This window comes from Drosophila nasuta, chromosome 3 (genome assembly GCF_023558535.2).
Source record: "Drosophila nasuta strain 15112-1781.00 chromosome 3, ASM2355853v1, whole genome shotgun sequence".
Classification (NCBI taxonomy): domain Eukaryota; kingdom Metazoa; phylum Arthropoda; class Insecta; order Diptera; family Drosophilidae; genus Drosophila; species Drosophila nasuta.
Window position 1 is genome coordinate 24,657,361 of NC_083457.1, and position 27,672 is coordinate 24,685,032.

Genomic DNA, 27,672 nt, shown 5'->3' on the forward strand with positions numbered 1-27,672 from the left:
ATATATTTTATAAATTATGCTTACGGTCACACTCTCAACTAAGTCATATACAGCTGCTGCGAGTCATTTTTTTCGGCAGACGCAATACAACGTAAACAAAACGCAATAAAACAAAGAACATTAACACACATATACACGTTAACAACATTTTGTAGGAAGCAGTGTTGGCAAGCAAATGAGTATCGACTTATATCTGCACTCCCTCAACTCGACCCTACAGGCCTTCGCCCAACAAGTTGAACACTTTGCTGGCGTTGCTCTGCAAGCTGTCGTGTCTCTGCGCTCGGAATTCGATAGCTTCACTGGCGACTGGCGTTGGCAAAGTCCCGTTGAGTTCACTGCACTGCAAGCAACATTGTTACAAGTGCTGCTGGTGTTGCTGCTGGGTACGGGTGCACTCATCGCATGGTCTTGGGGCGTCTACGGTCAGGTGATCACGGAGAAGTTTGTCAGACCAAGTGAGTAGAGAAGCCAAGTAATCAATTTGGAATATAATGGTAACAAATCGTTTTAACGTGTAACGTTTTAGGTACATTGAAGGAAATTGAGGAGCTTAAATTATCTGTGGCGAAATTAAAGTTGCCTAAGGAGCATTCACCTAGAATTTAAAGAACCAAAAACAAAACAATATACAAACGTCAAACATGTCGAAAATCAAGCGTTTCTTCTCAAAGAAGAAGGAGGAGGCCGCTTTCAAGGTAATTTCGTGGCAACTGACATCATCTGTTGACAAGCCCTAATTGTATATTAATTCTATTTGTCAGTTGCGCATTGGTGGTGGAATGGGAGAGGGACACAAATTGAATGCCCCCAAGCAGGAAGCGCCATCGACAAGCTCACGGCGCAAGATGGATGTTTATGTGCCGCCCAAGCGCAATGAGCTGAGCAACGAGGCGCGCGCTGCTGCTAATGCCGCATTAGCGCGCATTGACCGCAAGGATTCAAAGGATTTCAACACCTCATTAGCGGCCATCAAGGCGCAGGCCAAGCGTGAACTGGAAGCCGAGCGTCGCCAGAAGGATGAGTTGGCCAATTCAAGCAGCTCGGTTTCTGTGCCCAGTGGCAGCAGTGGAACCGAGAACAAGAATTTAGCCTGTCAGGGCGTCTTCTTTCGCTGTCCGCTTATTGGCGAGGAAGTGTTAACCAAGAAGGCGTGGAAAGCCAAGATCAAGGAGTTTCTTTATCAGCAGCTGGAGAGTGAACGTGGCCTAACCGCTTGTTTGATCATACAAAATTGCAATGTAAAGGAGAAGGCGGATGATTGCATTGCCACGCTGATTAAATATCTGGAGAACATTATCAAGAATCCCGATGAGGAGAAGTTCTGCAAGATACGCATGTCCAATAAAATCTTTAGCGAAAAAGTGCGCTATGTGGACGGTGCCTTGGATGTGCTTTATGCAGCTGGCTTTAGCGAAGTACAGATTGATGAAGAGCCTTTTCTTTTATGGACCAAAGAGCAGACTGAGGAAGGTCTTGACCTCGCCATGCTTGTGGAGGCCTTGAAGAACTCGGAGACCATTCAGCTTGAGCTGGATCGCAATATTAAAGTGCTGTTGCCATCGCAGGCACGTCGTGTTGTCTTGCCAGACGATTTCTATCGCATCTCACCAGAGGAAATAAAACGGGAGCAACAATTGCGCGCTGAGGCCATTGAAAGCTCTCAGATTCTAAAGACAAAAGCAATGCGGGATCGCGAGGAACAGCGCACCTTGCGAATGTATCGCTATTCTCTAATCAGGGTCAAGTTCCCCAATGGTCTCTACATACAAGTAACTAGTCTGTCATACTATTTCCAATTCACAATTATTCATTATATATTCCTATGTATTTTAGGGCACTTTCAATGTATACGAAAAGATTTCCGATGTCTTTGAATTTGTACAATCTTGCCTGGCAGATGAATCGCTGGAATTTAATTTGGTGGCCACCAGTGAGGGTAAATTCAACGAAGAAGACATGGACAAAACTTTATACGACTGCAAGTGCGTAACTAATCATATGATATCAATTACAAATTTGTATAATAATGTCTTTAACTTACAGACTCATTCCAAATGTCCTACTTTTGTTTACTGTGCCGGCTATCCCAACTCCAGTTGCAGTTGATGTCAACTTCTTGAAGGAGGAGTTACTGATGCTGGTCCAAGAAATGTAGGATTTATTATGTGGCACCACTTGATAATGCATATTGGCAGCACATTCACACAATGTCGCTGATTTACATATATGGCCGCTTTTAAGTTATAAAGATGTTGTTATTATTTATTGCTATCTATTCAAATCAAATATAAGCACATGTTTCGAATTAACTTCACACGAAAAGTCTTTATTATTAAAGGTTCCAAGGTTGAAACATACACCGGGTATTTTGAAAAATTTCCACTTTTGATTTTTGCACATTTTTCACTTGCACAGATTTTATTATTATTTTGAATAATCTTTTATGTAAAGCTTAAGGTTTTTGAAAATGTCTTTTTGCTTACGAGCGTGATTCCCCTGCTTTTAGGCAGCTTCTTTATTTTGCAATTCTGCTCATTCCGTTTTAACATGCACTTTAAAGAAATTCGAAAACTACGCACCACCAACTGTTATCCCAGGGCTATGGAAGATTTCTGTAAAGTAAAATGGTATATTTTATTTAACTTTACTTGCGGTCACACTGGCATGGTCTTCCTAGCCCACAGCGAACAGCTGTTTTAGTCAAATTGCTGTGCGGTCACACCGGACTGGACTATTTAACGTGATATTTATTGAAGCTAACAAATAAAAATTAGCCAAAACTCAGTGATTATGAGCTTAAAATTGAAGTGTTAAACAGTGTTTAGATAATTGAAGGCGCGTATAAACGAATTTAAAAGTGATATGCAAAAACGCAGGTGAGTCAAGTGCACAAATTGCAAGTGTACCATAACAAACAATAACAAATGCGGCAGCAAATGGCGCTTTGTTATTCTGCTTTCTTATTGCCGAAGAAATAATAATATACCCAAAAGGGAATGACCGATGGCATGTTAATGTCGAGAGGGTTGTTTAATTTAAAGTCCGTTGCGTGCAACGAACATGCTCATTACCGAATTTATTGGACAAATAGGAAGAGCTGCTGCAATTCGTAATGCATTGTTAATTAACGCAAAAGGGCGCCCACTATGATTATTACTCTTATTAGGGGTCTAATCAGAAAGAGAGGAGAGGGCAAAAGCAACTCGCAGATGTGGGTTAAAACAAAACACAGGCATCTGCGATTTAATGAATCCATTTCGAGCCAAACGGTAAACACAACAAACTAAAGCTCCTAAAAGCAGGCAGAGTGAAGAGTCAGAGGAGGGGAAGGGAGGGGAAGCGATCAGCCAATTTGGCGCAAAATCTTTGCAGCCCAAAGACGCGTTGATCTTGGGAAAAGTAAATAGAGAAAATCCGCCCGAAAGCCAACTTAATGAATCTTCTTTTGTGTGGCTGCGGCGGCAACAACTCGAAACCTGCAACGTGCAACGCGCAACTTGCAACGCGCAGCTACAGCTGCTGCTAAATTAAATCGAACGATGGTCTGCAATCGCGCCAAATCGAAACCTGGCCAAGACACGCAGCCCAGCTTAGTTCAGCTCAGCTTAAGCTAACATTTTGTGTTTTTGGCTAGCCACAAAGCTCATTGCCAATAAATTGGCCAGGCCAACGATTTGCTGTTGTTGTTGTTGTTGCTGTTGTTGTGCTGTGCTGCCATTGTTGCTGTTGTGCTTATTATATGGCCATGGCAGTATCATCATGGTATCTGGGCCTTCATTAAACGTCTTGACCAGAGCCCAATGATAGCGGGTTCAGCGTTAGGTTCGAGTGCGTGAGATATGCATTATTTATCTAACGCTCGCAAATATTTCTTAACTGCAACTTCAACTTCAACTTCCTGGTATGCGACCGCTGAGAGCGTTGGCTCCTTGATAGAGAAATTGAGCCCTAACTATTTGGGACATTCTCAAGCTTAGCTGCTGGCTAACTGGCTGGCTGCTCATGTTGCACGTGCCACAGCCATATTTGATGGCAACCTTTTGGCCCAGTGCCGAATGCGCCGAGGCGCTGATTGAACGATTCGCAAAAAAGATCATCACCCTTGTGATGTAGCCCCCCAAAAGATGATGAGGTGCAAATTGCGGCTGCCATGAAATTGCAAATCAAGCAGCTCCCCTTCAACTTGCAACTTGCAACTAGCAACTTCCACTTGCAACAGTCGTTCCAGTCGACTCCCGGCACTTGCATTTCATTCAAAATTGTTTACTCAACTCCAACTCTGAAGTCGAATTTTTTGTGCCCTTCTGCACTCTTTGCCTCGACTTTTCTTACCTTTAGTTTGCTGAAAATTGCAAATCGAATTTAACCGATTCTCCGCTTCAACTTCAACTCCAGCTCCAGCTTCTCTGCTCTGACGTCTGACGCTTGATTTGTTTTTGCGGTTGCCACGAACCACACAACACAACAATTTCGAGCGCGCCCTTTAACAAGCGTTTAGACTGCGCTTGCGCCTCCATTTCCCTCTCCTCTTCCCCTCCTCTCTGTCCCTCTCTCACTGTGGCACCTCGTGACCCGTTCCCAGTGGCCCGAAATTGATGTTGTTGTTACTGTGTAATGGGTAAATCGGTTAGAACCGAACCCCTTTTGCAGACCCGACACGCAAGCGCCCTGCATTTACATATTTTTGCCTGCATTTGAACTCTGAACTCTCTTGACGTTGAGACTCCAGCTCCAACTCCAACTCCAAAGTTGCAACTGCCAAGCAGCAGCTGTGCCACAAAGCTAAAAAAAAAAAAACGGAAACACTGCGACTTCGACTGTGACAAAACCCTACTTTGCCTCAATTAACACTTTTGAACTTGACAAGCCGCAAAGCGCACACACAATCAACACACACACACACACACACTCACACACATGCACACATGCAACACTCACCCTCTGTAGAAAATAGAAACCAATCATCATATCGTCATCATCATTTATTATGCTTAGCAGACTGACCGGAAGAACTATTCGAATTGACGCAAGATTTATTTTTCCTCAAGTAAACGAAGTGTTTATTTTTAGCATTTTTACAACTAAATTAAGTACAACATATTTCTGGAAAAGACTTTATGGATTGTAGTTAATCTTATGCTTTGCATAAACCTTTTAAGAATTTATAGAGGGTTTTTTGCGAATACTTCGATTATCTTTGAAAATAAATAGAAAACTGTTATTGCAGTTAAAAAAAGCTTTATTTATACAATCCAATATTTTACTTATTATAAAATATTATGGAGAGGCGACTAAGGAAAGCAAAGTTATAATATTAATAAGAAGTAAACCCAAAATTGGTTTTATATTCGAGCATTGATAAAGAAAAATTATTTATAATGAAATAATGACTTCAATTTCATAGTAAGTAATAATACCAAAAAAAAAATTTGTTGAAGGTTAAGTGTCATTTATCTAAGAAACATTGACATTCATGGAATAGTTTGATGCAGAAATTTTTCATTTAATTTTAACGCGAAATTATAATAAAACAAGTAAGAAAGTTACAGTCGAGTGTGCTCGACTGTGAGATACCCGCTGCCCATTCTTAATAAAGGCAAAATATTGTGGTATCATTTAAAAAAAAAATACTAAAAATATATCAAATGGTATTTTTGGTATATCTATATAGTACTACTTCAAAATATACCAAAGCAACTAAGACCCCTAGTAAGTAGGCGTTTCTGCCCATACAAAAGTATTTCTTTAATTACTTCCACAATTCCACAATCTGATCACAACCAAATTTTCAGGAATCATAACTACTACAGTAATTATTGTATATACCAAAATTCGTAACTCTAGCTTTAAAATTAGGCTAGGATCGGAGATGCCTACTTCTACCTGTTACATACATTTTCTGCCGGCACAAAGTTGTAATACCTTTCTACCCTATGGGTAGCGGGTATAAAAAAGTGCAAATTCTCTTTAAAAGTATTTGAAACATTGACATATTTAGTAGTGAACTTATTTTTATATAATAATTTGATGTAAAAATGTTCCAATCATTATAATCCCCAAATTATAATGAAAAAAGTGCATATTTTCTTTAAATATTAACTTTTTATAGCAATAACAATAGATGTTTGTACATATGTACATATGTTGTAATGTATTTTAAACCACTCCGGAATCCGTCTTAAAAAATTCTCGTTTATGTTTGTGAAAAGTCAAATAAAATTTGCCATAAAAGCAAGTTAAAATTCGAAATTGATAAGAACAAAAATGATGACAACATTAATCTATTTAAGAGTTTCTCGGAAGTAATTTGTAGTTTGATTGTAGTGCTTTCCTCAGCAAACAGATCGGAACACGCAGCTCTAAGTCATCCATAAACAGTTTTATTTTGCACCCACACAAATACACTTTACGTTAATAAATATAGCGATCAGATGAGCAATTTACAATCAGAATAAGAATAAGAACTTCCGGTCAGAGCATCGCTATTGACTGCCTCATTGAATGAGTTAAATGTTGAATGAATGAATGAAAAATCTTGTCATCTTGTGGCAGCTGCAACAACGACATCTTTGCTCTTTCCTCTCTCTCGTTCATATCACGCGCTCCACGCTGATTATCATTCGCGACCAATTAGCGCAATCAAGTGGATGCCACCAAAGCATATGTACATACATACATGCAACACACTCCACTTCACTTGCCTCGTTCGTTCGTTCGTTCTCTTCTCCCTTTCGCTTGCTGGTTGCAACGCCTAGACATGGAAAATCTACGCAAAAGTTCACAGCTTGATAAGATTAATTGGTGTCGCCTCCCGCTGCAGCCCTCGCCGATGCCTCTGCCATCTATCTATCTGTCTGTCTGTCTGTCTGTCTGTCTGTGTGATGCTGCAACTTCTGCTGCGGCTGCTGTTGCAGTCAATTTCAAATACATTTGCAATTTGTCAAATTTGGTAGCTTGAAGATAAATTAATTTCGGCATCGATTTGATCGCTTGTCTTTCGAGCCATTTTGCATGCAGCGTGCCAAGTTGCCTGTTGGCTCTTGGCTGCTCGGAGCTGCCTCATTTGGTTGCATGCCTCGACTGGGCTTTGGCCATTGTAAATGTGCTTTAATGACCATTGGTCAGCAAATCTCATTTTTTGTCGTCGTCGCGCGCCAACGTTGAACATGCTCGACATGGACCGCCTGCTGACACACACACACACACACACACACACAGGCACACATACACACTAGCACACACACACTTACACTATCTTGGTTGCCAAATGCTTAGCTTACTGGTAACTGGTACCTGCCCCAAACAAAAATAATGACCACTGTCCACATGCTGCACATTTGCACATATTTTCGCATTTTCCTATTTTACTTATAGTTTATCTCCCCCATCTCTCTCTCTCTCTCACTCTCTCTAGCTCCTTTCTGCACTTTCAACACCGAAAAAACAGTTTGCACTTGGCTTTTCTCCAAGTTGGTCGCCACTTTGAAAAATGACATTACAAATTGCCCACATTTGTCTAATTAAATCCCTGCTCCAATAACGAGTTGAATCTTCTTAGATTACAATCTCACAGCGGTGCGTAATGACTTTGGTCACTTTGGGGTTTCTTCATTTTTTTTTTGGGTCTTTCGAGTTGTTTCCTTTCGCCAGATTGCGCCAGCTTGTTCAGGTGGCTAACGTTGATTGGTTTGTTGCGCTAATAAAGCTTTATATAAGCTCTGTGCCTGCAATTCATTGCGTATACTTAATTTTAGCATAGAGAAAAGCTGATTTTACTATTCATGATTGCGGGGAAGAGAAACACGATTTTTGTCTGACAGAAGTAAAGGGAACATTGCTTAGAGCAGATCTGATTGCAGCTTAAAGCCGTAAAGTGATTAATCAGTTCATCAATTTGTAATAAGCTGGCTTGCAGATCTGATTTTACTTTATTAACTTACTCTTTGCTTTGTTCAATGTTGAATGATTTTGTGATTTGTAGTCTCATTAGAGTATTCAATTTATTAAGTCATCCTAAGTATTCTTTGAAAACTGCAACCGTTTATTTTTTGGTTTCTAAAATGTTATATAATTCTGAGTATAATAAAAAATAATAAAATAAATCACATTTATTTTTAGTTTAAGAATAATAGAAACTTTTACAAACTATACTTAACAATAAAAATTAAAAAGGAATTAGTATTAAAGTGCTCTATAGAATAAAATATAGAATTCAAATATGGGATTGAGATGAGATTGAAATTCAATTTATAGTATTAAAGTATTGATTTTGAATTTTTTCTCTAAAAAGTTTTTTTAGTAAGATTATTTTATGTTTATCAGATTATTTCCTCAATGCTTAGTTCTACTAAAGTGTTTAACAATTCAAAAATGCTTAAAAGCCTTAAACTATACATATAAGAAATGTCGAATATGTTTAACAACATAAACAAATGTGAACTTAAGACTATAAAGAGAAAAATGAAATGAAGACGAAATATGTTAAGAATTAATTTGTGATACAAAACTTAAACGAAACGAATGGTTTGGAAAATGTATAAATACATTTTTAATGATGTAGAAATAAGAAGGAAAATGAAAAACAAAACAGTAAATGCAGATAAACAGCAAATAATTCTAATTCCTTCAAAACTCTTGACATGATTAGTCTTTATTGTCGATAAAGGGCTTAACTACACGGTTAACATATTAGCGCTCCCCTCATTTATAAACCATATAATATCGATTGAAAAGAATTAGTTGTGCGCCTCGTTAAATATGAAATAGGGGCTTGAGGCTTTTAAGTGGCCCTCAGTTGCATTTACTCGACTTAGCTGTGCGGTTGCCAGTACATAAACTGCTAGCTGTTGACCAATTAGATGCTGCTGGCCGGCTGCTGGCCAATGCAACCCCAAAGCTGGACACAAAACTCGACCACAGAGTACATAAACGAATGACCAACAACAACAACAATAGCAATATAATGGCAACGACACTGCACCAGCATCTAATGAAATTAAGTTAAAATAAAATCAAATAAAACTAAGTAGAATAACAAAACCCGAGCTGCTTGAGTTTCACTCAACTCAACTCGTTTGCTGCTATCAGCTGCGACTCGCTCAATTTGAGCGTAGTTGGGTTCACTCAGCTGATAAGAGCCGTGTTGTTGCGCCGTCTCTTTCTCGCAGTCATTCACAAGACAAGCTACTTTAGGGATTTCACTCAAATTTATATAGGATTAAAAACTATAAACTGCATTCATATTTTCGAGGTATAAAGGATTACAATCAAAATTTGACAAAGTAAACGAGTTTATATTTAATTAATGACGAGAATTATTTAATATTTATGTTGATCATAATTAAACTAAATTAAAATAGGTGTTTGAAATGATCTACATATACGATATATTATAAGTTAACTTAAACAAGTTAATAAATTATTTATTTTATTTATGGTATTACGTTATTCCCTTTTCAAGAAGACTTTGAGCAATCTATATTACAATTACCTTTGCTATTATATTTGTCATTATTTAATATTTATAATATTACTAAAAAGTTACACTTAATTGATCGATCCGTACGTCATAAGCTACACTTAATTACTAAACTCTTACGTATAGCACATTGCCTAATATCGATCATTCCCTTTGTACCGATTTAAGTTGCGTTCTTTTTGCATTTTCAACTTTGAAGCCAACCGGCAGTGAGTGTGCGACAGCAATAGCTATACTTACCATTCTCGACAGGCGAGCCAGAGAGGGACAGCGCAGGTAGTGTGCGTGTGTCTGTGTGAGTCAGCAGTCAAGAGCACAAGAGAGCAGCTCTCACTTGGAGTTGATGATGGCTCTCCTAATGTTGCCGGCGGCAGAGCAGAGCAAGCAAGCATGCGCTCTCTGTCTGACCAGTTGACTGGGGGCGCACGCGGCGCTGTCGCTGGCGCCGACTGAGACCGAGTTGAGTCTACGAGTTGGACTTGAGCTTCAGTTTTAGTCGCTGTCGCTCAGTCTCTGTCGCAGTCGCAGTCGCAATCGCAGTTGGTTTGTCGTTCGCCACAGTGCTGAGTAGCCTCAGTCCGGTTTTGGAGCCCAACGTTAAGCGCGTCTCGCGGATTGTGCAGTCTACACTTTAGTTATTTGTTGTTGTTGCTGTTGCTGCCATTGTCGTTTGCCGTTGTCGCTGCCTGACAAATCCCATTTTCCCCATAAATATCAGTGCGTCTCTCTGTGCATGCAAAAAATTAAAGAGCCGACGGCTTCCCAGTGAATTGTTGTGCGAATTCAAAAGAACCCAAAAAAAAAAGAAACCAAAAAACAAACAAACAAAAACAGATGCAGCGATAAGTGATCCCGAAAATATTCCCGAAAAATCCCACAATAATAAAGAGGCGAACCCAGGCTGTAAGAGAGAACGTAAGTTAAGAACTGGAGATAACCGAAGAATTCTACCCCAAAATAAAAGATTCGAAACGCATATTGTGATCTGATTTCAGTTCGGTTTATGAACAGAGTACTTCTTATCACCACAAACATACACACACATTGAGAGAACATAAAATATATTTGAATAGAATTCGGAATCAGTCTTGGCTTTGCTGATAAGACAGGTTCCATACATACGTATAAAAAGCAAGGCTCGCTATGTGGGGAGATCGTGTTTCCAACTCTCGAATATAGTCGCGTTTATTTATTATTAGATTACAATTCTGTTTGGGGGCTTTCCCAATGCCCAAGGGAAGCGCGCTTGCAACGCCAAAATTAATAATGCTGCATCGGAATCATGTACAAGTGATTAAATTAATTAATGATATAGACACTGCGCAATAATGTCCACGCACACACACAAGACTTTTTCTCTTTGGATCTCTCTGGGTCCAGAGACAAGTCTCCTCCTCGTATCTATCCATCTGTGGCTGTTGGAGTTTTGAGTTTTCCTGTTCCTTCTGCATGCAGCGCGCCACATGATGCAGGTTGTGTTTTTGTGTGTTTGTGGCCAGTCGGATCTGTCGGAGGCGCGCAGATCGTTGTCTTAACTTGTCGTACACGATGTCTTATACGTGTAGCAACAATTTATTTCTCCCCGCGATGCCGACGTCGACGTCGATCCCGATCCACTCGAAATCGATGGACAATCGTCGGTCGATCAATCAAGCCTCTTTCGCTAGCCATCCCTATGATCAATATGCGCTAGCTAAAAATAATACCCAACGCGTTATCTTTAGCCACACGCTCTGTCGTTGGCTTTGGCATCTTCATCATTTATTAAAGATTAACTACAGACACTATGTGAAAAAAGTCTTCTGATCAAATTGAAATTTCAACTTTTTTTTCGTTTATTGATTGCTGTGAAATTTTTAGGATTGAATGCTATTAAGATTATAATGGGATTTGTGATGTAGATCTAAATTGTTCGCCATAATTTAATAAATATTTAATTACTATAAAGTTTCAATACAATTTGATTACAATCTTTATAATAAATGCAATTTAGCAACAACAAATTCTATTTATTGCAAATGATTCTATTATAATACAATTTATTTTAAATTTTATTAATATTTTAGTTTAGGAAACTATTTTAGTTTAGGAATATTTATCTAAATAAATTTCTAAATGTTTCCCCAATTCGATAGTTTCCTAAATATTGCACAACTGAAGCATCATCATTCAACTTGAACTTCTTTATGACTTTTGAGTTAGATGAACTTGAGCATCTCTAATTTGAACTTGTCTAATTACATTGCCTTATAAAGTTTATTTAGCTTGCGAAATTTCCCGATGTTGTTTTCCTAAGATGTGTCTATTTGTTTAATTCATTCACTAATTTCGGGCTCAATTGAGTTTTGAAGATTCTAACAAATATTTCGAGTATAGTGTTTCGGTAATATTTATTTTAATTTATTGCTATATAATAGACGCTTAATCAATGTGTGGTTTATCAGTAGCGATTTCGATGGAAATAAGCTGAAATCTGAATAAAAACACAATATATATATGGTATTGATAAGACCTAGAATACATCGAATACATTTTATAGATGAGTCAGTCTATAAGCAGTATAGCAAAGATGTTACATACAGTTTATATTTGGTGCTGAAACTCCATTAAAAATGGGCAACAGAAAGCAACTCATTTGGCTCGCACTTTGGTTGTTAAGATCATTTTATGACTGCGCGTAATTAGTTTTTACTTTAGTCTACATATTTCCGAGATGTTTTATGGTCCATCTGGGTCCAAGTAGGGTTTAGTTTTCTCGCCGTTTTATGTGCCGACGCTCTACAACACACGGCTAGATAAAGAGAAGAAGAAACAGAGAAAGAGAGAGAGATGCTTTTAAGAAAAAATAAAGGGAGTATATAACTGTATTTCCTACTAATATCTGTGTCCAAAGTGCTAATTGAAGCATCTCCGAGCTCAGCTTGCAGAGCCGAGGTCAAAGCAGTCAAAGTTCTTTGCATTTTTCTACTCCAAGTGCTTTGTTTTGTGTTGCCAGAGACAGAGAAAGAGAGGGGGAAAGAGGAAGCAATGTGTGTTGTTGGCTGTCCTGTTTGGCTCCGACGACTGACTGACGACAAGTGCTGCCTACACCTCTTTCAGGTAAACTGTCAAAGTGGAGATTGTTGTCGTTTGTGCCATGTTTACAGTCTTCGATGTCGAATTAATTAAACTAACTTGCAACCCCATTCAAGCTGACAGCCTAGACACACACACACTCGCACACCCAAACACACACACTGCACCTCAATTTGTACTTTTCAAAAGCAAATTTGCGTCTCAGTTTAAATTGGTCAATGTAACCCGAGGCCATCGACTGTACTCCAGCCTCAGCCTCAGCCTCAGGCTGAGCCTTGAGTTATCCTTGGGTCAACACACAAGCTCCTTCACCTCCACTCGAGTTGAGACGTTGTCCAGCCTTTTGGTTGATTTTCATGTCAAGTCGAGACACATCAATAAAAGTGTATGTAAATTTTGCACTTATTTATTAATTTAATTAAATAAATCCTTAAGCTGCACTCGCTACGTACCATATTTTCTATTCAAAACTAACTCAACTGAAAATTCATTTCCTCGAGGTCAAATGTGAGCCATAAAGCGCTTCAGCTTAGCCACACACAAACACCCACACACACTCACATACACTCACATACAGGTGCACACATCCTTGGGACATGAGTTGTCCATTGATTGGAATATTCATTGAATAGTTTTTAAGCTGATTTATATGCCATTGTCTGCTGTCGACAATTTAATAAATATTTAATTTCAACGCTCCTCCTAAATCCACACATAAAAGATTCAATCAACTCTATAGAGGAGAGATGGAGCTAGGGATGCGGCAGCTTGTTGATGATGATGTTGCTGCAGTCAGGTATTAATAATAATAATAACGAGTACTCGCTCATGACTTGCAGACAACGTTGTCGTAATTTGCAAAACGCACAATCGCTTCCTATAAATCAAGACGAGCGACGAAAGATGCTCACTCTGTGGGATTGAGTTTTGGAATTGAGCTTGAGCGCAAACCTGTTGTTGTTAGCTATTCAGATCAAATGGTGCAGCAGCCATATTTCACCTGGCATCATAATGAAACGTATTCATAGTATTCATAAGCTGAGCATTCATTGCTCGCTGTTTGGCTTTTGTCAGTGCACCCAAATCTAAGTCATCCACACAATCCAAATCCACAAGCCGCAGACGTCAACTGCTATCAATCTCAGTTGAAACAGAGTTACGAGAGTGCGCTGCCTTCTATCCAACGCCTCTTGCAGCGCTTAGTCTTTGCCATCTCCCTCTACTCTTCTCTCTGTCTTTTGCTCCATCATCATCGGCCTGCTCTCCCCCATATTAGATGGCCGTCCCGCTCAAAGGAAAGCGCCCGTCGCAATAGATCGCACATTGCAGATAGAGGCGTGCCTGCCACTCCACTCTACTCCACTCTATGGCCATAGCAGCCACATCCACAGCCACAGTTACAGCCACAACTCACAGAAGAGGGCTGCAAACAAAAGCCAACACTCGATGGCTCCCATCGAACTTGGATTACTCTTTCCGTAGATTACCTTAAATTACCTTAAATTTCATTTATAGATTTGTTTTAATCCTTCTTACTTAGTCTGTCAATTTGAAAGACTTATAGACTAAATCTTAAGCTGAATTTATTTTATTTGTATATTGAAATCTTTTGCATAACTCTTATGAAATTTGTACATAGAACTTTAATTTGTATTTTTCAATTTATTGAATTCTTTTATTTTCTTTTCATTTTGAAACCTTTTTAATATTTGCGTAGCTTCTCTGAAATTAAGAATTTATTTCTTAACTTTTTTAATGTTATATACTATATACATTCTTAAGATCCTACCTAGAAAACCTAAATATTTTATCTAGTAAATAACTTTTTCTTCTATAGGTCTTGGGAATGTTGTTTCTACTTAATATCTTTGTTATTTGGGTATTGGAACTTAACAAAAAAATAAAATTACTTATTTTAACTTTTGCTTATTCGAGTAATTCATACTATATGTAGTCGGTAGCTCTTGATGGAATATCTAGTCATATCGTGGAACTCTTTGCCATTCCTTCAAACTCTATCTTGATGCACAAGTGGTGATGGCATTCCTTCGATTAGAGTATACAAAAGTGGAAAACCAAACAATGCGCAGCAATTTTCAGCCACAAAGGATGAAAACGCAGCGCTCAAGCGCGCGTATGAGAAGCCACAACAGCGGAGCAATAGAGCTTAGATGGAGTTCCCAATTCATCCGCAGATTTCAGTTTTCAGTTTTTGAAGCTTGGATTCGTGGAGCGCCTTTAGCAGTTGCTCAGTTGTTATAAATTATAGTGCCGCATGCTGGAATCGTATACGCGGTGTGTAAGCTGTGGTGAGGTGAAGTGAGGTAAAGCGGGCTTCTCTATAGAGTGAAACTTGGGCGGCTATAAAAACAAACCTGCGCCCCCGCACGTAGCATCAAATGTAGCTCTAGCTGTTGTTGTTGTTGTTGTGGCTGATGCTGCTGTGGCAGTGATGGTAAATATTTTACAGTGTACCGCTATAAAATTTGGTATTCCAAGACGCCACACACTGTTGTACTAGCTGTAGCTATTGCTGTTGCGGCTCTGGTTGCCATTACCACGTTGTAGGCATGTTGTAAATGCCAGCCGATCGCCTGCTCCATGTTGTTGTCTCTTATAACCCCCTCTCTCTCTCTCTCTCTTTCTGTATATATCCCTCTCTATGTGTGTGTGTCTTGGCCATAAAAACAGAAATGAGCCCACGTTTAACATGGCGAATTTTCATTGCTGGCGGCGCATCACACAAATCCCAACAGAAAAACCAACAGCAAATTTCATGGCGAAATATATATGCGAAAAGTCTCATTACAAAAGTTCTCATTATTATTGTTAATTGCAATGAAATGCCAGCAGTTTGTCAGCTAATCACATTTGTAAACTAATAAACAACATTTCCTGCAAGTTTCACAGCAAACGAATGTTTTTAAAGGGGTTTTTTCTACGACTTTTTAAAAACTAGGTATCATCAGTAAATTTCTAAGAACTGCATTTGAGTCAATTTTTGAAAAATCAGTTTTTTCTTATCGTTTCATATCGTCATAAGACAACACCTATATTATAAAGCTCTTCGATTATCTGTTTAAAGAATTACGCACTGGGCACCTAAAAATTGTAGTTAGTAATGCTTAAACGGTAATAAACTTTTTGTGTCAGAAATTTTCTTTACATCGATTGTCTGCTTAGGGTTCTCGTTATTATTGTTAATTGCAATGAAATGCCAGCAGTTTGTCAGCTAATCACATTTGTAAACTAATAAACAACATTTCCTGCAAGTTTCACAGCAATCGAATGTTTTTCAAGGTATGACACTCATGTGATATGATAAACTGGATTTCAGTAGTAAATTTCTAAGAATTACATTTGAGTCAATTTTCAAAAAATTCGAATACATACATACATATATAGTATAAAATTCCGTCATAAGCCCACACCTACAAAGCTCTTCGATCAACTGTTTTAAGAATTACGCACTGGGCACATAAAAATCGTAGTTAGTCACAGATAAATGGTGATAAATTTTTATTGACTGCAATTTCCTTTATAACGATCGTCTGCTTAAGGTTTTGAAATTAGATACTATAAGTTTTGAAGTACTGGAACTATAAAAATTGAATAGCTTATCAGCTGATCGCACTCAGGGCGTGATAATCGAAGACTGTTGACAGTTTTACGAGCTTCTGAGAGTATTAAATACTAAAGAGTATAAATACTACATAGTATAAAATACTAAAGGTTCCAGCTGAGTGCTACTTTGGGTTGCGGCATTATTTGATGATCCCAACTGCTGCAACAACCCACGCGAAGCTGAAGGAGCTAAGTAGTGGGGGGGGAAGTAGGAGAGACGCAAGCAAGGGGAAGTAGGAGACGGCAAACAAACAAAGCGCCGCAGTTGTCAAGCTGGCAACAACAAGAACACGAAGAAAACGACTGCAACAAATGCGACTCTGTGCTATGCTAATTACTGGACATGACAGCAGCGAACGCTTTTGGAATCGGCAGCAGACAGAGACAGCAACAACAAGAAGCAGCAAAGCGACCGTCGGACCATGTGAACAAAAGGCGCAAAACGTTTTTTACGCACACTCCACACACATTCGTACACACACACACACACACGCACACAAGTACAAAGTAGCAGTCGCATTTGCATTTGCATAAGCAGCCATAAACTTAGCAGAGGCTCGCTACAAGCAACAACAAAAGTAGCCGAAGCGACAACAACAAGTCGCGCGATCGCAGATTTACACGTACATACATACATACATACATGTGTGTGTGTGCTTGTACTTAGCGCATTTTTACTGTGCGCAAACCTTTTCTTTTCTTGGTATTTGCATAAGTGTATGCATTAGTCTGTCTGACTATGTGTGTGTGTGTGTGTGTGTGTAAGCTTGTGAAATTCACACAGTAAAAGCACATTTCCTTTTTTAGCAGGAAGCTTGCGACATTCAATTCAACAAAACAAAAACAAATATGTACTTCAAATACCATTTATAGACTGAAAGTGCTTGTTGTAATGTTATCTGCAAAACCAGGGAGATCTGTTGAAACAGGGAAATCTATAGACTACTATTGGAACAGCTGAGAGATTTACATATGTAACATACATACGGAATTCCCAACTTTGTTATTCAATTTAGATTTCAAAGATAAGAACCCTTTAGAAAAAAAGAGTTAGAAATGGTTTAAATTTGTATACAAAATAATGTACAATATTATTATGAATTAAACCTCTGCTCGATTTAAGAAACTTTTTTTTTTTTAAGAAATTCTAAAATTATTATGATCTCCGCTATTGTTTTTATCACATTACATCATTGATGTTTTAAAAACTTGGCTTCTTTCTTGGCTGTTCCTAAAAATCTAGATTTATACATTTTCATAGGTAAAAACCTTATACGTTTTCAGAGCAATTAAGTTCTATGTAAATGAAAACTTCAAATTTTATTTTCCTTATGTACTTTTTTTTCATTATGAATTATTCTAACTTGATTTAAGAGATATGTGAATAATTTGTAATATTGTTAGCATAATTTATCTTCAGGATAGTTTCAATTACTTTTTTTATGACTTTGATCATATTTGTAAATTTAAATTCCTTCTCAAGAATTTAACTACAGCACTTCTTGTTATACTATTTATGGGCAGTTTCAATAGAAATATCTTAATGGAAACTGTTCTAGTTAACTTGCGCTCGTTTCGCACAATTGTATCGGGTGATGACAGTATAATGAACACTTCATCTCTTTCAACCCAACCACGTATAACATCATCAATCATTGCGAGTGTTGTTCGTCGTGGTCTTCTGATTTGAATTGGACTCATCTAACTGCGGGTGAGCATTAGAATTGCACGATACTCAATTCTAATTACAGCTATTCAATAATACTACACTCGAATTTGATTTGAAACCAGTTTTAATTATAGAGCCAAGACAATTGCTAGGAGTTGCAATGGATCAATGGAGCAATGAAGTTGACAAAACATGAAAAACATGTCCATAAAATGTCAACTACAATTTCAATATCTTGTTATGGTTAAACAACAGCTCCAAAAAAAAAATGAAAAATTTGTTCGACTCGAACACGAAGACAAAACTTTCGTTTTTCGTCCTCGTTGTTTTTGTTTTGCGCTTTTGTTTGGATTAAGAAATACCGCAGGAAGGTAGCCAAAGAAATCGCCAAAGAAATGCGGCACAGACTCACGATATTTGCGTGCCATCGCGAAATTGAATGGAAGTCAATTGGCAGTCACGTTTAACTTCTTTCTTCTTCTCCTTGTTCGATTGCCACAAGGCAATCCTCCTCCTTCTGTGCTCGAAGCCAACCTCTAGCTATCTTTCCTTGCTCCTCATCCACTCTAGAGTTGGTCAAATTAAATTGTCAGTCGCTCGACTTGCGTTGTTCGATCTGTTCATAAGGAGTGTGGGAGGAGTTTCGTTTGTTTTTCTAAGTTCATTTTTTTTTTGGCTATTAAACAGCCAATGAAATCCATTTGGAAATGCTTCAAGATTTTCACATTTAACCGCGAACAACAAAATTTCCCAAAAGACAATTTTATGGCCATGAAATGTGTACAAAACAATGACAACGACAACGGCCGCCACAGGAACAGCAACAAGCACAACAACAACAACTGCAACAGCAACGACAACTACAACTGACAACGGCAGCAACTGTAACTGACAACAACAGCAACTGACAACAACAGCAACAACAACACATCGAAGCAGGAGGACAAAACCAAAATCACGAACCCGGAAACAGCCTTTTCTCAACTCTCTAACTCCTTCTCGCTCCCTCACTCAGACTCTTTTTTGTCTTGGCCTCTCTTTTCTTTTCTTTTCTTTTGCGGGCGGTTCAATTAGTAACTATCATCAACGATCGCAGCGATCTTTCTTAAGACAAATATCCTACCCATACAGTGTGTTTTATTTAGATTAAAATCTAAATTTCATATACTTTACGTATAATCAACTTAGCAATCAAGTCATTATGTTAGAACATTTATAATCTAAGGATATTTAAATTTCATTGATTTATTCCTTAATTTTTCTAATATAAACTAAGAATGTTAGCGATATAACTTAAATAATTGATGTAGTGCAGACTTGAAATCTCTTAAGTCAGCATTTTAATTTAGGATATTTAATATCAATTACGTATAAATTGAAATCTGGTATAAATACGATAAACTGGAATATATTCCTGTTAACCTGAACTCAAGATGTTAGATACATTTTTGCACTTGAAAGATTCATTACTTGAACTAAAGAAGTTTGAGGTTTTCTTAATGATATAACTATGTAACATAATAAGGATTTACTATATTTCCTGCTAAATCAAATCTCTTGTTCTACCCTCGGGACCGTTCTCTCCCTCACTCGCTCTCTCTCCCTCTATCTCCGTCGCATCACATGTGCGAAATTTGTTGTTGTTGTTGTCTTCAATTTCTTCATTTTCGAGCAACAACCGCCCACCGACACCGCATGCCGAAATTTCCGCTGAAGATCGTCCGAAACGGGGAGTTGCTTGAGGAAGGGAATTGGAGGCAGGCAAGAGGCAAGGCAGCAGAAGTTGTAGAGAGAAGAACTGAGTTGAGAGAAGAACCGGTCACTGAAAATTTGTTCGCGCTTGTTGACAATTGTCGTGTAAGGGCCCATAAAGAATTTGAAATGTGCAGCGCGCATGTTACTGGACAATGGACGAAATGGGCAGCAGGTGAAGTGAAGACAGAGAAGGGGGCAAGACGAGACAGACTTCGAGGCAGAGCAGTTAGTTAGGTGTACTACATGACGGCTCGATGGCTCAGTGGTTGGCTGTTGGCCAACGGCAGCCGTGCTGAATGTCGAGACTGGTGTAAATTACTTTAGCGCAAACAACGAGCGAAGAGTTGGAGTTGGAGTCGAAGTCGGGAGTTGGGCAGAAAACAGATGATCCATTCAGCAGGCGCAGGCTTCAAGTGCGGCCAGTTGTCAGTTGCAAAGTTGATAGTTGCCAGCAGTCAGTTGGCAGTTGCTAGTTGCCAGTTGCTAGTTGCCAGTTGCTAGTTGCCAGCAGTCAGTTGCAAGCAGTCAAAGCGGCAATCAATCATTTGGCCAAGTGGCGGCAGCAAGAATGCCGAATGCCGGTTGCTTAAGCTCAAGCCAAATAGGAACCTGTTCCGATTGGTGTGCACAGTGCCATAGTTTATTGTCGTTGTCGTTGTCGCTGTCTTTGGTTGTTGTTGTTGCTGTGGTGGTGGTTGTTGGTGCTGCTGCAACTTAGCTATCAGTGTTAAATCTACAAGATCATTTTCTCAGCGCACTCAGTGCGCTACAACCCATAATTTGTGATTGTTATAAACTCGCAGCGGGCCAATCGACAGACCGGACAACCTCTCCGTCTCCCCGGCTGACTTGAGTGGAGCTGAGTTGAGTGGAGCGAAGCTGATCGACCCACCGCTTTACTCAAACCCGTCAATCAGACCCAGACCCTGCAGCCTCATCGTAATAGACTCGTCGTCGCACGCGTAATGAATTGAAACGTTTCTGATGCTTATGACCAGGCCAAGTTGCTGTTGCTGCTGTTGTTGTTGTTGCTGCTTCGGCTGCAACAACTGGCATTCAATCATTTGGCATTGCAGTTCACTTGAATTCGGGCTTTTGATCGCACAGCCATGCGGTATCTTGCCTCATGATTCTTCCCAGAACTTCAAGTGGGCCATTGTCTATTTGTTGTTGCCAGTCGGCAGTTGCTGTGGTTGCTGCTCTCACTTGATTTATTTACCTTGCACTGCGACTGAAGGCAGCGTTGACAGCCTAACTGGCCACGTTCCACAAGCCACAAGCTGTGATTAGAATGCAACGGAAGGAAAACATGTGATTGAAACGAGGAACCAAAGCAAAAAGTCATTGTAAAGTTTCATCCGGATGAGGTGCTGTGATTTTTAGTGTTTTGTCGGTAGTTTTATACGTTCATAAGAGAATGTATCTTACTGAAAAGCTTTAATCTATTTATATTACTTGGCAAAAACAAACATTAACTTATCAAGCTTCAATGATTGTTGTACATTTATATGTTTCCTAAAAGTAATTTAGACATTCTATATGGCATACATTTATTTATTGACCTTACTCTTCAGTAGTTTTATAACACTTATGCATAGCTAAATATATTATTTGACCTGACTAAATGAACTGCATATTAACTTAAATCCAAAAAAAAACTGAAACTGAACTGAAAACTGCGCAATAAGTGGTTTTAATATCAAAATATAATCACAATTACGAAGGGAAACTAAATGCAATTTCTTTTGTTTCTAATTCGGGATTTCGATACACGCTCTGGTTTAAAATTCGTAATGCGAATAAATATACATTTTATATCAGTTTGTGGAAAATTACAGCTAAGAGTTGCACAACAAATAGTAAAAAATATAAAACCACAAAAGTGCAACAATCAACAAGATAATTTTAAGCATGTGAGAAATATAACATACCAAACATAATAAATTTTCATTTCCTAGCATTAGTTGACGTGGTTAGCTTCTTGTGAAAAGTATTATTAAAAGGTTAGTAAATTTATTGAATACATACAGAACAATAATGAAATATTTCGGAAGTTCAAAATCAAAATCAAATTAAAGGTAAGGCTGTGTATCAAATTAACTTGTTTGCTTAATTGAATACCAAATACTTAACAGAAATACCTAAATGTTGTTTGGTATTTTAATAAATTAACTATTTCAATAATGACGAAAATTGCATTAAAATTTACATCAAAAAAATACATTCAGATCAGAATATTAAATCAAAGAATTAATTAAAATTGATAGCTAAAGCTAGGAAAAATATTGATTAACTTTTTTTTGGTCACTTAATTATCTAACTACTTATACTAAGTACATCCTACATAACTAATATAATAATATAATATGTTATTATTTACCAGAGTGAATCCTTGAAAATGTTTTTTTTCTAAATTCAATGCAGTTCAATTGATCAGTAAATCTCATTCTTAACCTTATTTCATATATATTTCGTTAACAATCCCGTGACTAGATGAACGGTTGTTTTTATATTTGACAATCCCGTGATTGGGGGAGTCACCATTTGGTACATCTCTCATCAGTGCGACGTTTTGTTGCAACGTTTTTGCTTTTGTTTTGTTTTATTTTTGCTGTCCATATCAAATGAATTGAATCTTGGATGTGGAAAGCTGCAGCACGAACTGACTGCCAGACCGCCCGCCCAGCAGACAACCAGCCAGCCAGCCAGCCTGTCTCTCAGCTTCACTCAGTTTGATTGCTTATCAGCTCAAAAACGGTTCCCCGCAACTAGACCCAGTTAGGAGAGCGAGAGAGATTGGCTGGCAAAAAGGGCTGTCTTAGCACTAGACACTAGAGTAGGAGTACGAATATCTATCTATAACATATTATGTCGATGGTGGGAGAGAGAAGAGAGAGAGAGAGAGTAGAATTCTACAGCGGCGGGTTCTTTCGTCGATCCTTTTGGGTTTGGGGTTTTGTTGCGCCTATCGCGAACTGTCATCATTTTCAAATTATTTCTCGTTGAATATCTAATCAAGATTCATGCATGATCGCGGCTAAATTGCTTCCAGCCAAGACACATAACCCACCAACAACAGCGACAGCAACAGGCAACTGGCAACAGGCAAAGCCAAAGCAAACGGCAACAGCAGCAGGGCATAACAATTGCAACAACAATGCATAATGCAACAAGCTTTGGGTTGCAAGAGGAACGTGCAACAGCATAGCACACCGGCATCATGCCCCCAAAAAGTCAGACGTTGCCTCACTTGGATTTTCTTTTTCTCTTCGTCGTTTTTTTTTTTTTTGTATTTCAGATATTTGTGCGCATTGTTTTCTTTTAAGCCAAGTTAATAGTGTTGTTATTGTAGGCCAATAGTCTTCTCTCCCTCCTCCCCCTCCGCCAACCCTTTTGCACAGGAGTTGCAAACAGGAATTAGCCCGAACAATTGTTGCGAATATTCACGAATGGCACTCGCAATGAATCAGTCGCATTCACTTTATGAACTGATCGTTGTTCTCGTTGTTGCTGTTGTTGTTGTCGCTGTTGATGCTCATTGCACACACTTGAATTGGTGTGTGTGTGTGTGTGTGTGTGTTTTGAGTGTGCCCGTCTGTACTTGAACTTTAACTCATCTTTATTTTGCTTAATTGAAACTAGACAGTGGCTGTAGGTAAATATGTAATTCAATTACATACACACACTGCGCGCCTCAGTTTACGACTTAAGTCAATTGCCAGCTGGTTGACTTGGCTCTAGCACAGGGTGTTTCGTTTACACATTTCCACATTCCAAATGCACATCTTAAATATAACTTTACTCTGAATAAAGTCGTTAAGTTTACGTTCAAAATTTAACACTTTAACTATCTAATATTTAACAAGCTTTGCTTAAATTACTTAAAGGATAGTTACCAAAAGTTATGGTATGAAAAGGAATTTATTTACCAACAAAAATTGCCATAAAAATCAGTACCAAAGTGAAGAAGAAATTTAACTTACACATGCCGACAACTATTAACCGTCGACTGAGGTGCACAATTTAGAATTAAAAAATTTATAACTTAACATTTAAAAAGAAATTTTTGAATTTCTTGAAAGATGTGAAATTTAGCATATAAAATGCATTCTACCATATAAAAATAATCCTATATTTTTTAAAAACAAATGTGTTAAAAATTGTTCACATATTATTTATTTTTAGAGTTCACCGTAAACAATCAATAAAGCTTAAATTAGTATTGAATACAGAAATAATTATAATAAACTGTTTTAAAGATGCAAAATAAAAAGCAAATATTTATTTGGAACGTACATATACTATAATCAGTCGATAAATATACGAAATTCGGTAAAAAAAATAAATAAAATATAAAACTGTAATAATGTAGAAAAAACAAAAATAAAATTGATGGTTTTTACTTTACGTCCTTGTGATACATATGTGTAGGAATGAATGAGATTTCCATAAGATGTGTTGTTGCATAATAAATCTAATATCTAAAAAAAGATTATTACATTCAATGTTACATTCATATAGAATCAATGTGAGATTCAACATAAAGATTTAATTTATTTTTTTTTATTCTCAGATTCAATTTAAAGATCAAATCTTAAAAAAAAGAGAATTTTTAAAGTAAAATTAGCTAAAGATAATTAGAAAATCGATTCTTATCTACTAAAGTAGTGAACAAGAAATTTAATATTTACTATATTGTAATTTTATAATATTATATATAATATAATACAAAATATAAAATTTAGCAGCTCTAACACACTTTTAGCCATATTTATAATATTGAAAAAACTCGCTTGAAACTAGTTTATTTTATTTACCACTGACATTTGAATTTATGTCGAGTTGCTAAATTAAATTTGTAAAGTAAACAACTGAAATTCAATAGAGAAGCGCTCAAAGATACTTCTAATAATGGATAACTTTATGAAATTATCTCCATCGGTTCGCTCGCTAATTGCATGTGCTGCAATATGGGCACTGGAGTGGTTGTTGTTGTTGTCTTCCTTACTGTCACTTAATTGTTATTAACTTTCGTGTGACATTTGTGACTTTTGGTGTGGCATCAATTGACGCCATCGTTTCCACCATGGGACGCAGCTAATTGATGACCCCCGAATGGCCTTAAAATTGTTTTTATTAGATTTACACATTCACACACGAGCCAAAAGCGATCCCTCCATTTGAGGCAGACGCCTCTGTCTCAGTGTCTGAGAAACGGAACCAATTTCGATCATAAACTATATGAATACAAGAGAGAATATGTGGTATAGTTGTATATATTTATGATTGCCATACACTGTGAGCACAATATAGTTTCGCCTGCAGCTGTAAAGGTATGACATTTTTATTTAGCATTTTGCAAAAAGGGTTTGCAAATTTACGATCCCAAGAGAAGAGAGAAGTTTGCTGTAGAAGATGGCCAAGTGGTAACGCCTTCGCTGCTTCGCTTGGCAAATTATTATCGGGCATGCAAATCTTTGGTTGCATCGTAAATTGAATTTTATGCTTCTGGTTTGCCGAGAACAAGTCAAATAACCATCTTTCTCTCTCTCTCTTTCCTTTTCTTTCAGCTGGCTGCTGCTCCCGCTCCTGCTGCCGTTGTTGTTGCTACTCGTCTTAAGGGGCAACAAGAACTACGCGACGTAATTGAAATTGAAGCTCCGGCTGGGAATACATAAGACCGCAAAAGAAGGTGTTAACATTATATCCAAATATTCAGTATGGTGCTTGTGCTGAATGGTGTGCTGCAGGACGAATGCCCGCTGGACACAAGCACTTTGTTTCTGCAGCATCCCGTCTATAGAGATTATGCCCAACAGCTGCACTCCATACAGGCCAAGTCGATAGGTCCTGTCGGTCTGCTCTATGTGGGCCAACGAGAGCTGGCCGCTGCGGCACCGCACGACAAGAACATTAACATCATTGGCGCCGACGATGCCACCACCTGTATTATCGTTGTTGTCCGCCACTCGGGTGAGTAGTAAATTAAGTTCCTTTTGCTAGTTAAAAGTCTCAACTATTTTCCTCACTCAACTACAGGTTCGGGTGCTGTTGCTTTGGCGCATTTCGATGGCAGCGGCGTTGATGAGGCCGTCTGCACAATGGTGTCGCGTGTCCAGGAGCTAGCGCTTGGTTATCCGGAGGGACGCATTGAATTGCAGCTGATTGGTGGCTATCGAGACTCCCAGGGCTATGGCGAGGATGTCTTCTATAGCATTATGCGTGAGTCCAACAGCATTAATAATTAACGAATTTATATAAACTAAATTTCACATGCTTCAGAATCATTCCACAAGCATCACCTTGAAATCGACTTGACGCAGGCGTGTGTGGGTGAATTGAACACAATGCTGCGCGGCGAGATCAACTGCCCGATCATCTATGGTGTGGGCGTTAACATCAAGACTGGCGAGATCTTTCCCGCCACATTCCCCGATCGAGGACCCGATCAACAGCTGCGCAATGCTCGCATCTTTATGGGAGCTCAAACCGTAAGGCAGCTCCCAGACACGTCTCTTAACTTAGGCTAACATATTCTGCTTTCAGCAGGTGTTGGATGTGTACGACTCCGCCAATGGCATGCTGAGAATTGGACCCTTCAACTATGATCCATTGCGTGGCGCCGACTTGTGGCTGTCGCAGACAGATGAGTTTCTGCTGCAGCATTTGTCATCCAGTCCCGACGTGGAGCCGCCGCACTTTGCGCCACAGGTAACACTGCGAAAGACACACTCTCTTGTGATCTTGCGTTCTAATTTGCCGTCGGCGTTTTTACGTTATTCTTACAGACGCGTGCCACCATCAGATTCATACAGGAGAACCAGTTTCCCGCTGTCACCGTCTTCAGGGATAATCGACCCCGATACTATAGACGCGACGATGCCACGGGCTGCTGGGGTTTGGTTAGATATTAAAGCTTAATTTTTAGTAATTAGTTGTTAAAAACACAAATAGTGAAAACGTTTTTGGAGAACTGTCAATACATATATTATACATATTACCTATAACATACATACACATACACATACAGCATATATATCTATATTAATTGTAATACAAATCTGGCAAATCAGATGTAAATTGGTGCATGTGTTAATCGCTGTTTTTTCGTATCGTGCGCTCCCCTTACCCCCAGCTCCACTAGTTGCATATTTTTTAACCTCGTTGCTTCTGCTTACACATTTTTTACTATTCGATTTAATTGTTGAGTTAATTGTTTTTGGCTGTAATTGAATTTGATTGCAATACTTTAATTAGCACTCGATTAACGAGTCACCCTGCTGCCGATCAATCGAGCAATTGTATCTCAAATATCTTATTCTCTCTAATTACACAATTTAGATTCTAGAATGAGTTCGGATATGTAGAGAACAACTTTGGAATGCGCCTTATTAATGGATCTGAAAGTAACCCGATAAACAAAAAAAAATATATATATTTAGATTATTATGTATACATACTATATGTAAATAATATATGTGTGTGTAATACTTATTAAACACAGAATTTTAACGAGATTCTTAGCAAAATATATATACACATGTGTACACGAACATTTAAATGCAATCATTTTAGTTGTAAATGTAAACTGTAATCAAACTTAAACAAATTAAAATGGCTTGGCTATTCGTATATACATACCACTAAAATCCTGTTTTTCATTCGTGACAATTATGGAGTCAATAAAAAATCTTGAAATTCGTTTGAATTTGAATTCATTGCAGGTATTAGGGCGCTGTTAACATGTGCTCTGCTGTTAACTTAACAGACCTGTTGCTATGCGTCAGACAGTCAACAACAGCCGTCAGAGTCTGATCAGAAAATATACTAATGTACCATTTAAAGTGTAACCAGCTTTAAATTATGTCATATCTCACTATTTAAGACTATTTTGAAAATTTAAATTAACATAAGAATCCATTCGTTCAATTAAAAACTAATTTGATTCATCTTTTATTATTATTAATCGGCTTTTTTAAGGATATTTGGTTATATTATTTTAGCTAGGGCCATCATTTTTAGAAATTTAAAGAAAGATGCCACACATTGTCGTTAAAAAATTAGCAGA

At 38.2% G+C, this 27,672-nt stretch overlaps 3 protein-coding genes across 5 annotated transcripts; all 3 read left to right on the forward strand.

The window, feature by feature from the left end:
• Positions 1 to 670, forward strand: LOC132789581 (uncharacterized). 2 transcript variants are annotated; one of them, XM_060797682.1, is made up of 3 exons: positions 1 to 91; positions 156 to 458; positions 530 to 670. In XM_060797682.1, the coding sequence occupies exons 2-3, from the start codon at positions 176 to 178 to the stop codon at positions 607 to 609; spliced, it is 363 nt and encodes a 120-aa protein (XP_060653665.1). In that variant the 5' UTR covers positions 1 to 91; positions 156 to 175; the 3' UTR covers positions 610 to 670. The 2 variants fall into 2 exon arrangements, with proteins under 2 accessions (XP_060653665.1, XP_060653663.1); XM_060797680.1 differs by having other exon boundaries at positions 42 to 458.
• On the forward strand, positions 556 to 2,317 carry LOC132789578 (UBX domain-containing protein 6). The gene is made up of 4 exons (XM_060797677.1): positions 556 to 698; positions 765 to 1,772; positions 1,837 to 1,985; positions 2,047 to 2,317. The coding sequence occupies exons 1-4, from the start codon at positions 645 to 647 to the stop codon at positions 2,156 to 2,158; spliced, it is 1,323 nt and encodes a 440-aa protein (XP_060653660.1). The 5' UTR covers positions 556 to 644; the 3' UTR covers positions 2,159 to 2,317.
• A 420-nt stretch (positions 2,318 to 2,737) lies between these two features.
• Positions 2,738 to 27,248, forward strand: LOC132789580 (protein N-terminal asparagine amidohydrolase). Of its 2 annotated transcripts, XM_060797679.1 has the most exons (7): positions 10,033 to 10,396; positions 25,175 to 25,577; positions 25,644 to 25,826; positions 25,887 to 26,095; positions 26,154 to 26,315; positions 26,393 to 26,506; positions 26,946 to 27,245. In XM_060797679.1, exons 2-7 carry the CDS (start codon positions 25,325 to 25,327, stop codon positions 26,955 to 26,957), a joined length of 933 nt encoding a protein of 310 aa, XP_060653662.1. In that variant the 5' UTR covers positions 10,033 to 10,396; positions 25,175 to 25,324; the 3' UTR covers positions 26,958 to 27,245. The 2 variants fall into 2 exon arrangements, with proteins under 2 accessions (XP_060653661.1, XP_060653662.1); XM_060797678.1 differs by lacking the exon at positions 10,033 to 10,396 and adding an exon at positions 2,738 to 2,879 and having other exon boundaries at positions 26,393 to 27,248.
• The last annotated feature ends 424 nt before the right edge of the window (positions 27,249 to 27,672 follow it).

What these genes read in the sequence shown, in the direction of transcription:
- LOC132789581 (XM_060797682.1), top strand. Translation starts at nt 176, where the DNA reads ATGAGTATCGACTTATATCTGCACTCCCTCAACTCGACCCTACAGGCC. An exon ending in GGAGAAGTTTGTCAGACCAA is followed by an intron (nt 459 to 529) that starts GTGAGTAGAGAA and finishes GTAACGTTTTAG; the next exon opens with GTACATTGAAGGAAATTGAG.
- LOC132789578 (XM_060797677.1), top strand. Translation starts at nt 645, where the DNA reads ATGTCGAAAATCAAGCGTTTCTTCTCAAAGAAGAAGGAGGAGGCCGCT. An exon ending in CCAATGGTCTCTACATACAA is followed by an intron (nt 1,773 to 1,836) that starts GTAACTAGTCTG and finishes TATGTATTTTAG; the next exon opens with GGCACTTTCAATGTATACGA. An exon ending in AAAACTTTATACGACTGCAA is followed by an intron (nt 1,986 to 2,046) that starts GTGCGTAACTAA and finishes TTTAACTTACAG; the next exon opens with ACTCATTCCAAATGTCCTAC.
- LOC132789580 (XM_060797678.1), top strand. Translation starts at nt 25,325, where the DNA reads ATGGTGCTTGTGCTGAATGGTGTGCTGCAGGACGAATGCCCGCTGGAC. An exon ending in CGTTGTTGTCCGCCACTCGG is followed by an intron (nt 25,578 to 25,643) that starts GTGAGTAGTAAA and finishes ACTCAACTACAG; the next exon opens with GTTCGGGTGCTGTTGCTTTG. An exon ending in TCTTTATGGGAGCTCAAACC is followed by an intron (nt 26,096 to 26,153) that starts GTAAGGCAGCTC and finishes TGCTTTCAGCAG; the next exon opens with GTGTTGGATGTGTACGACTC.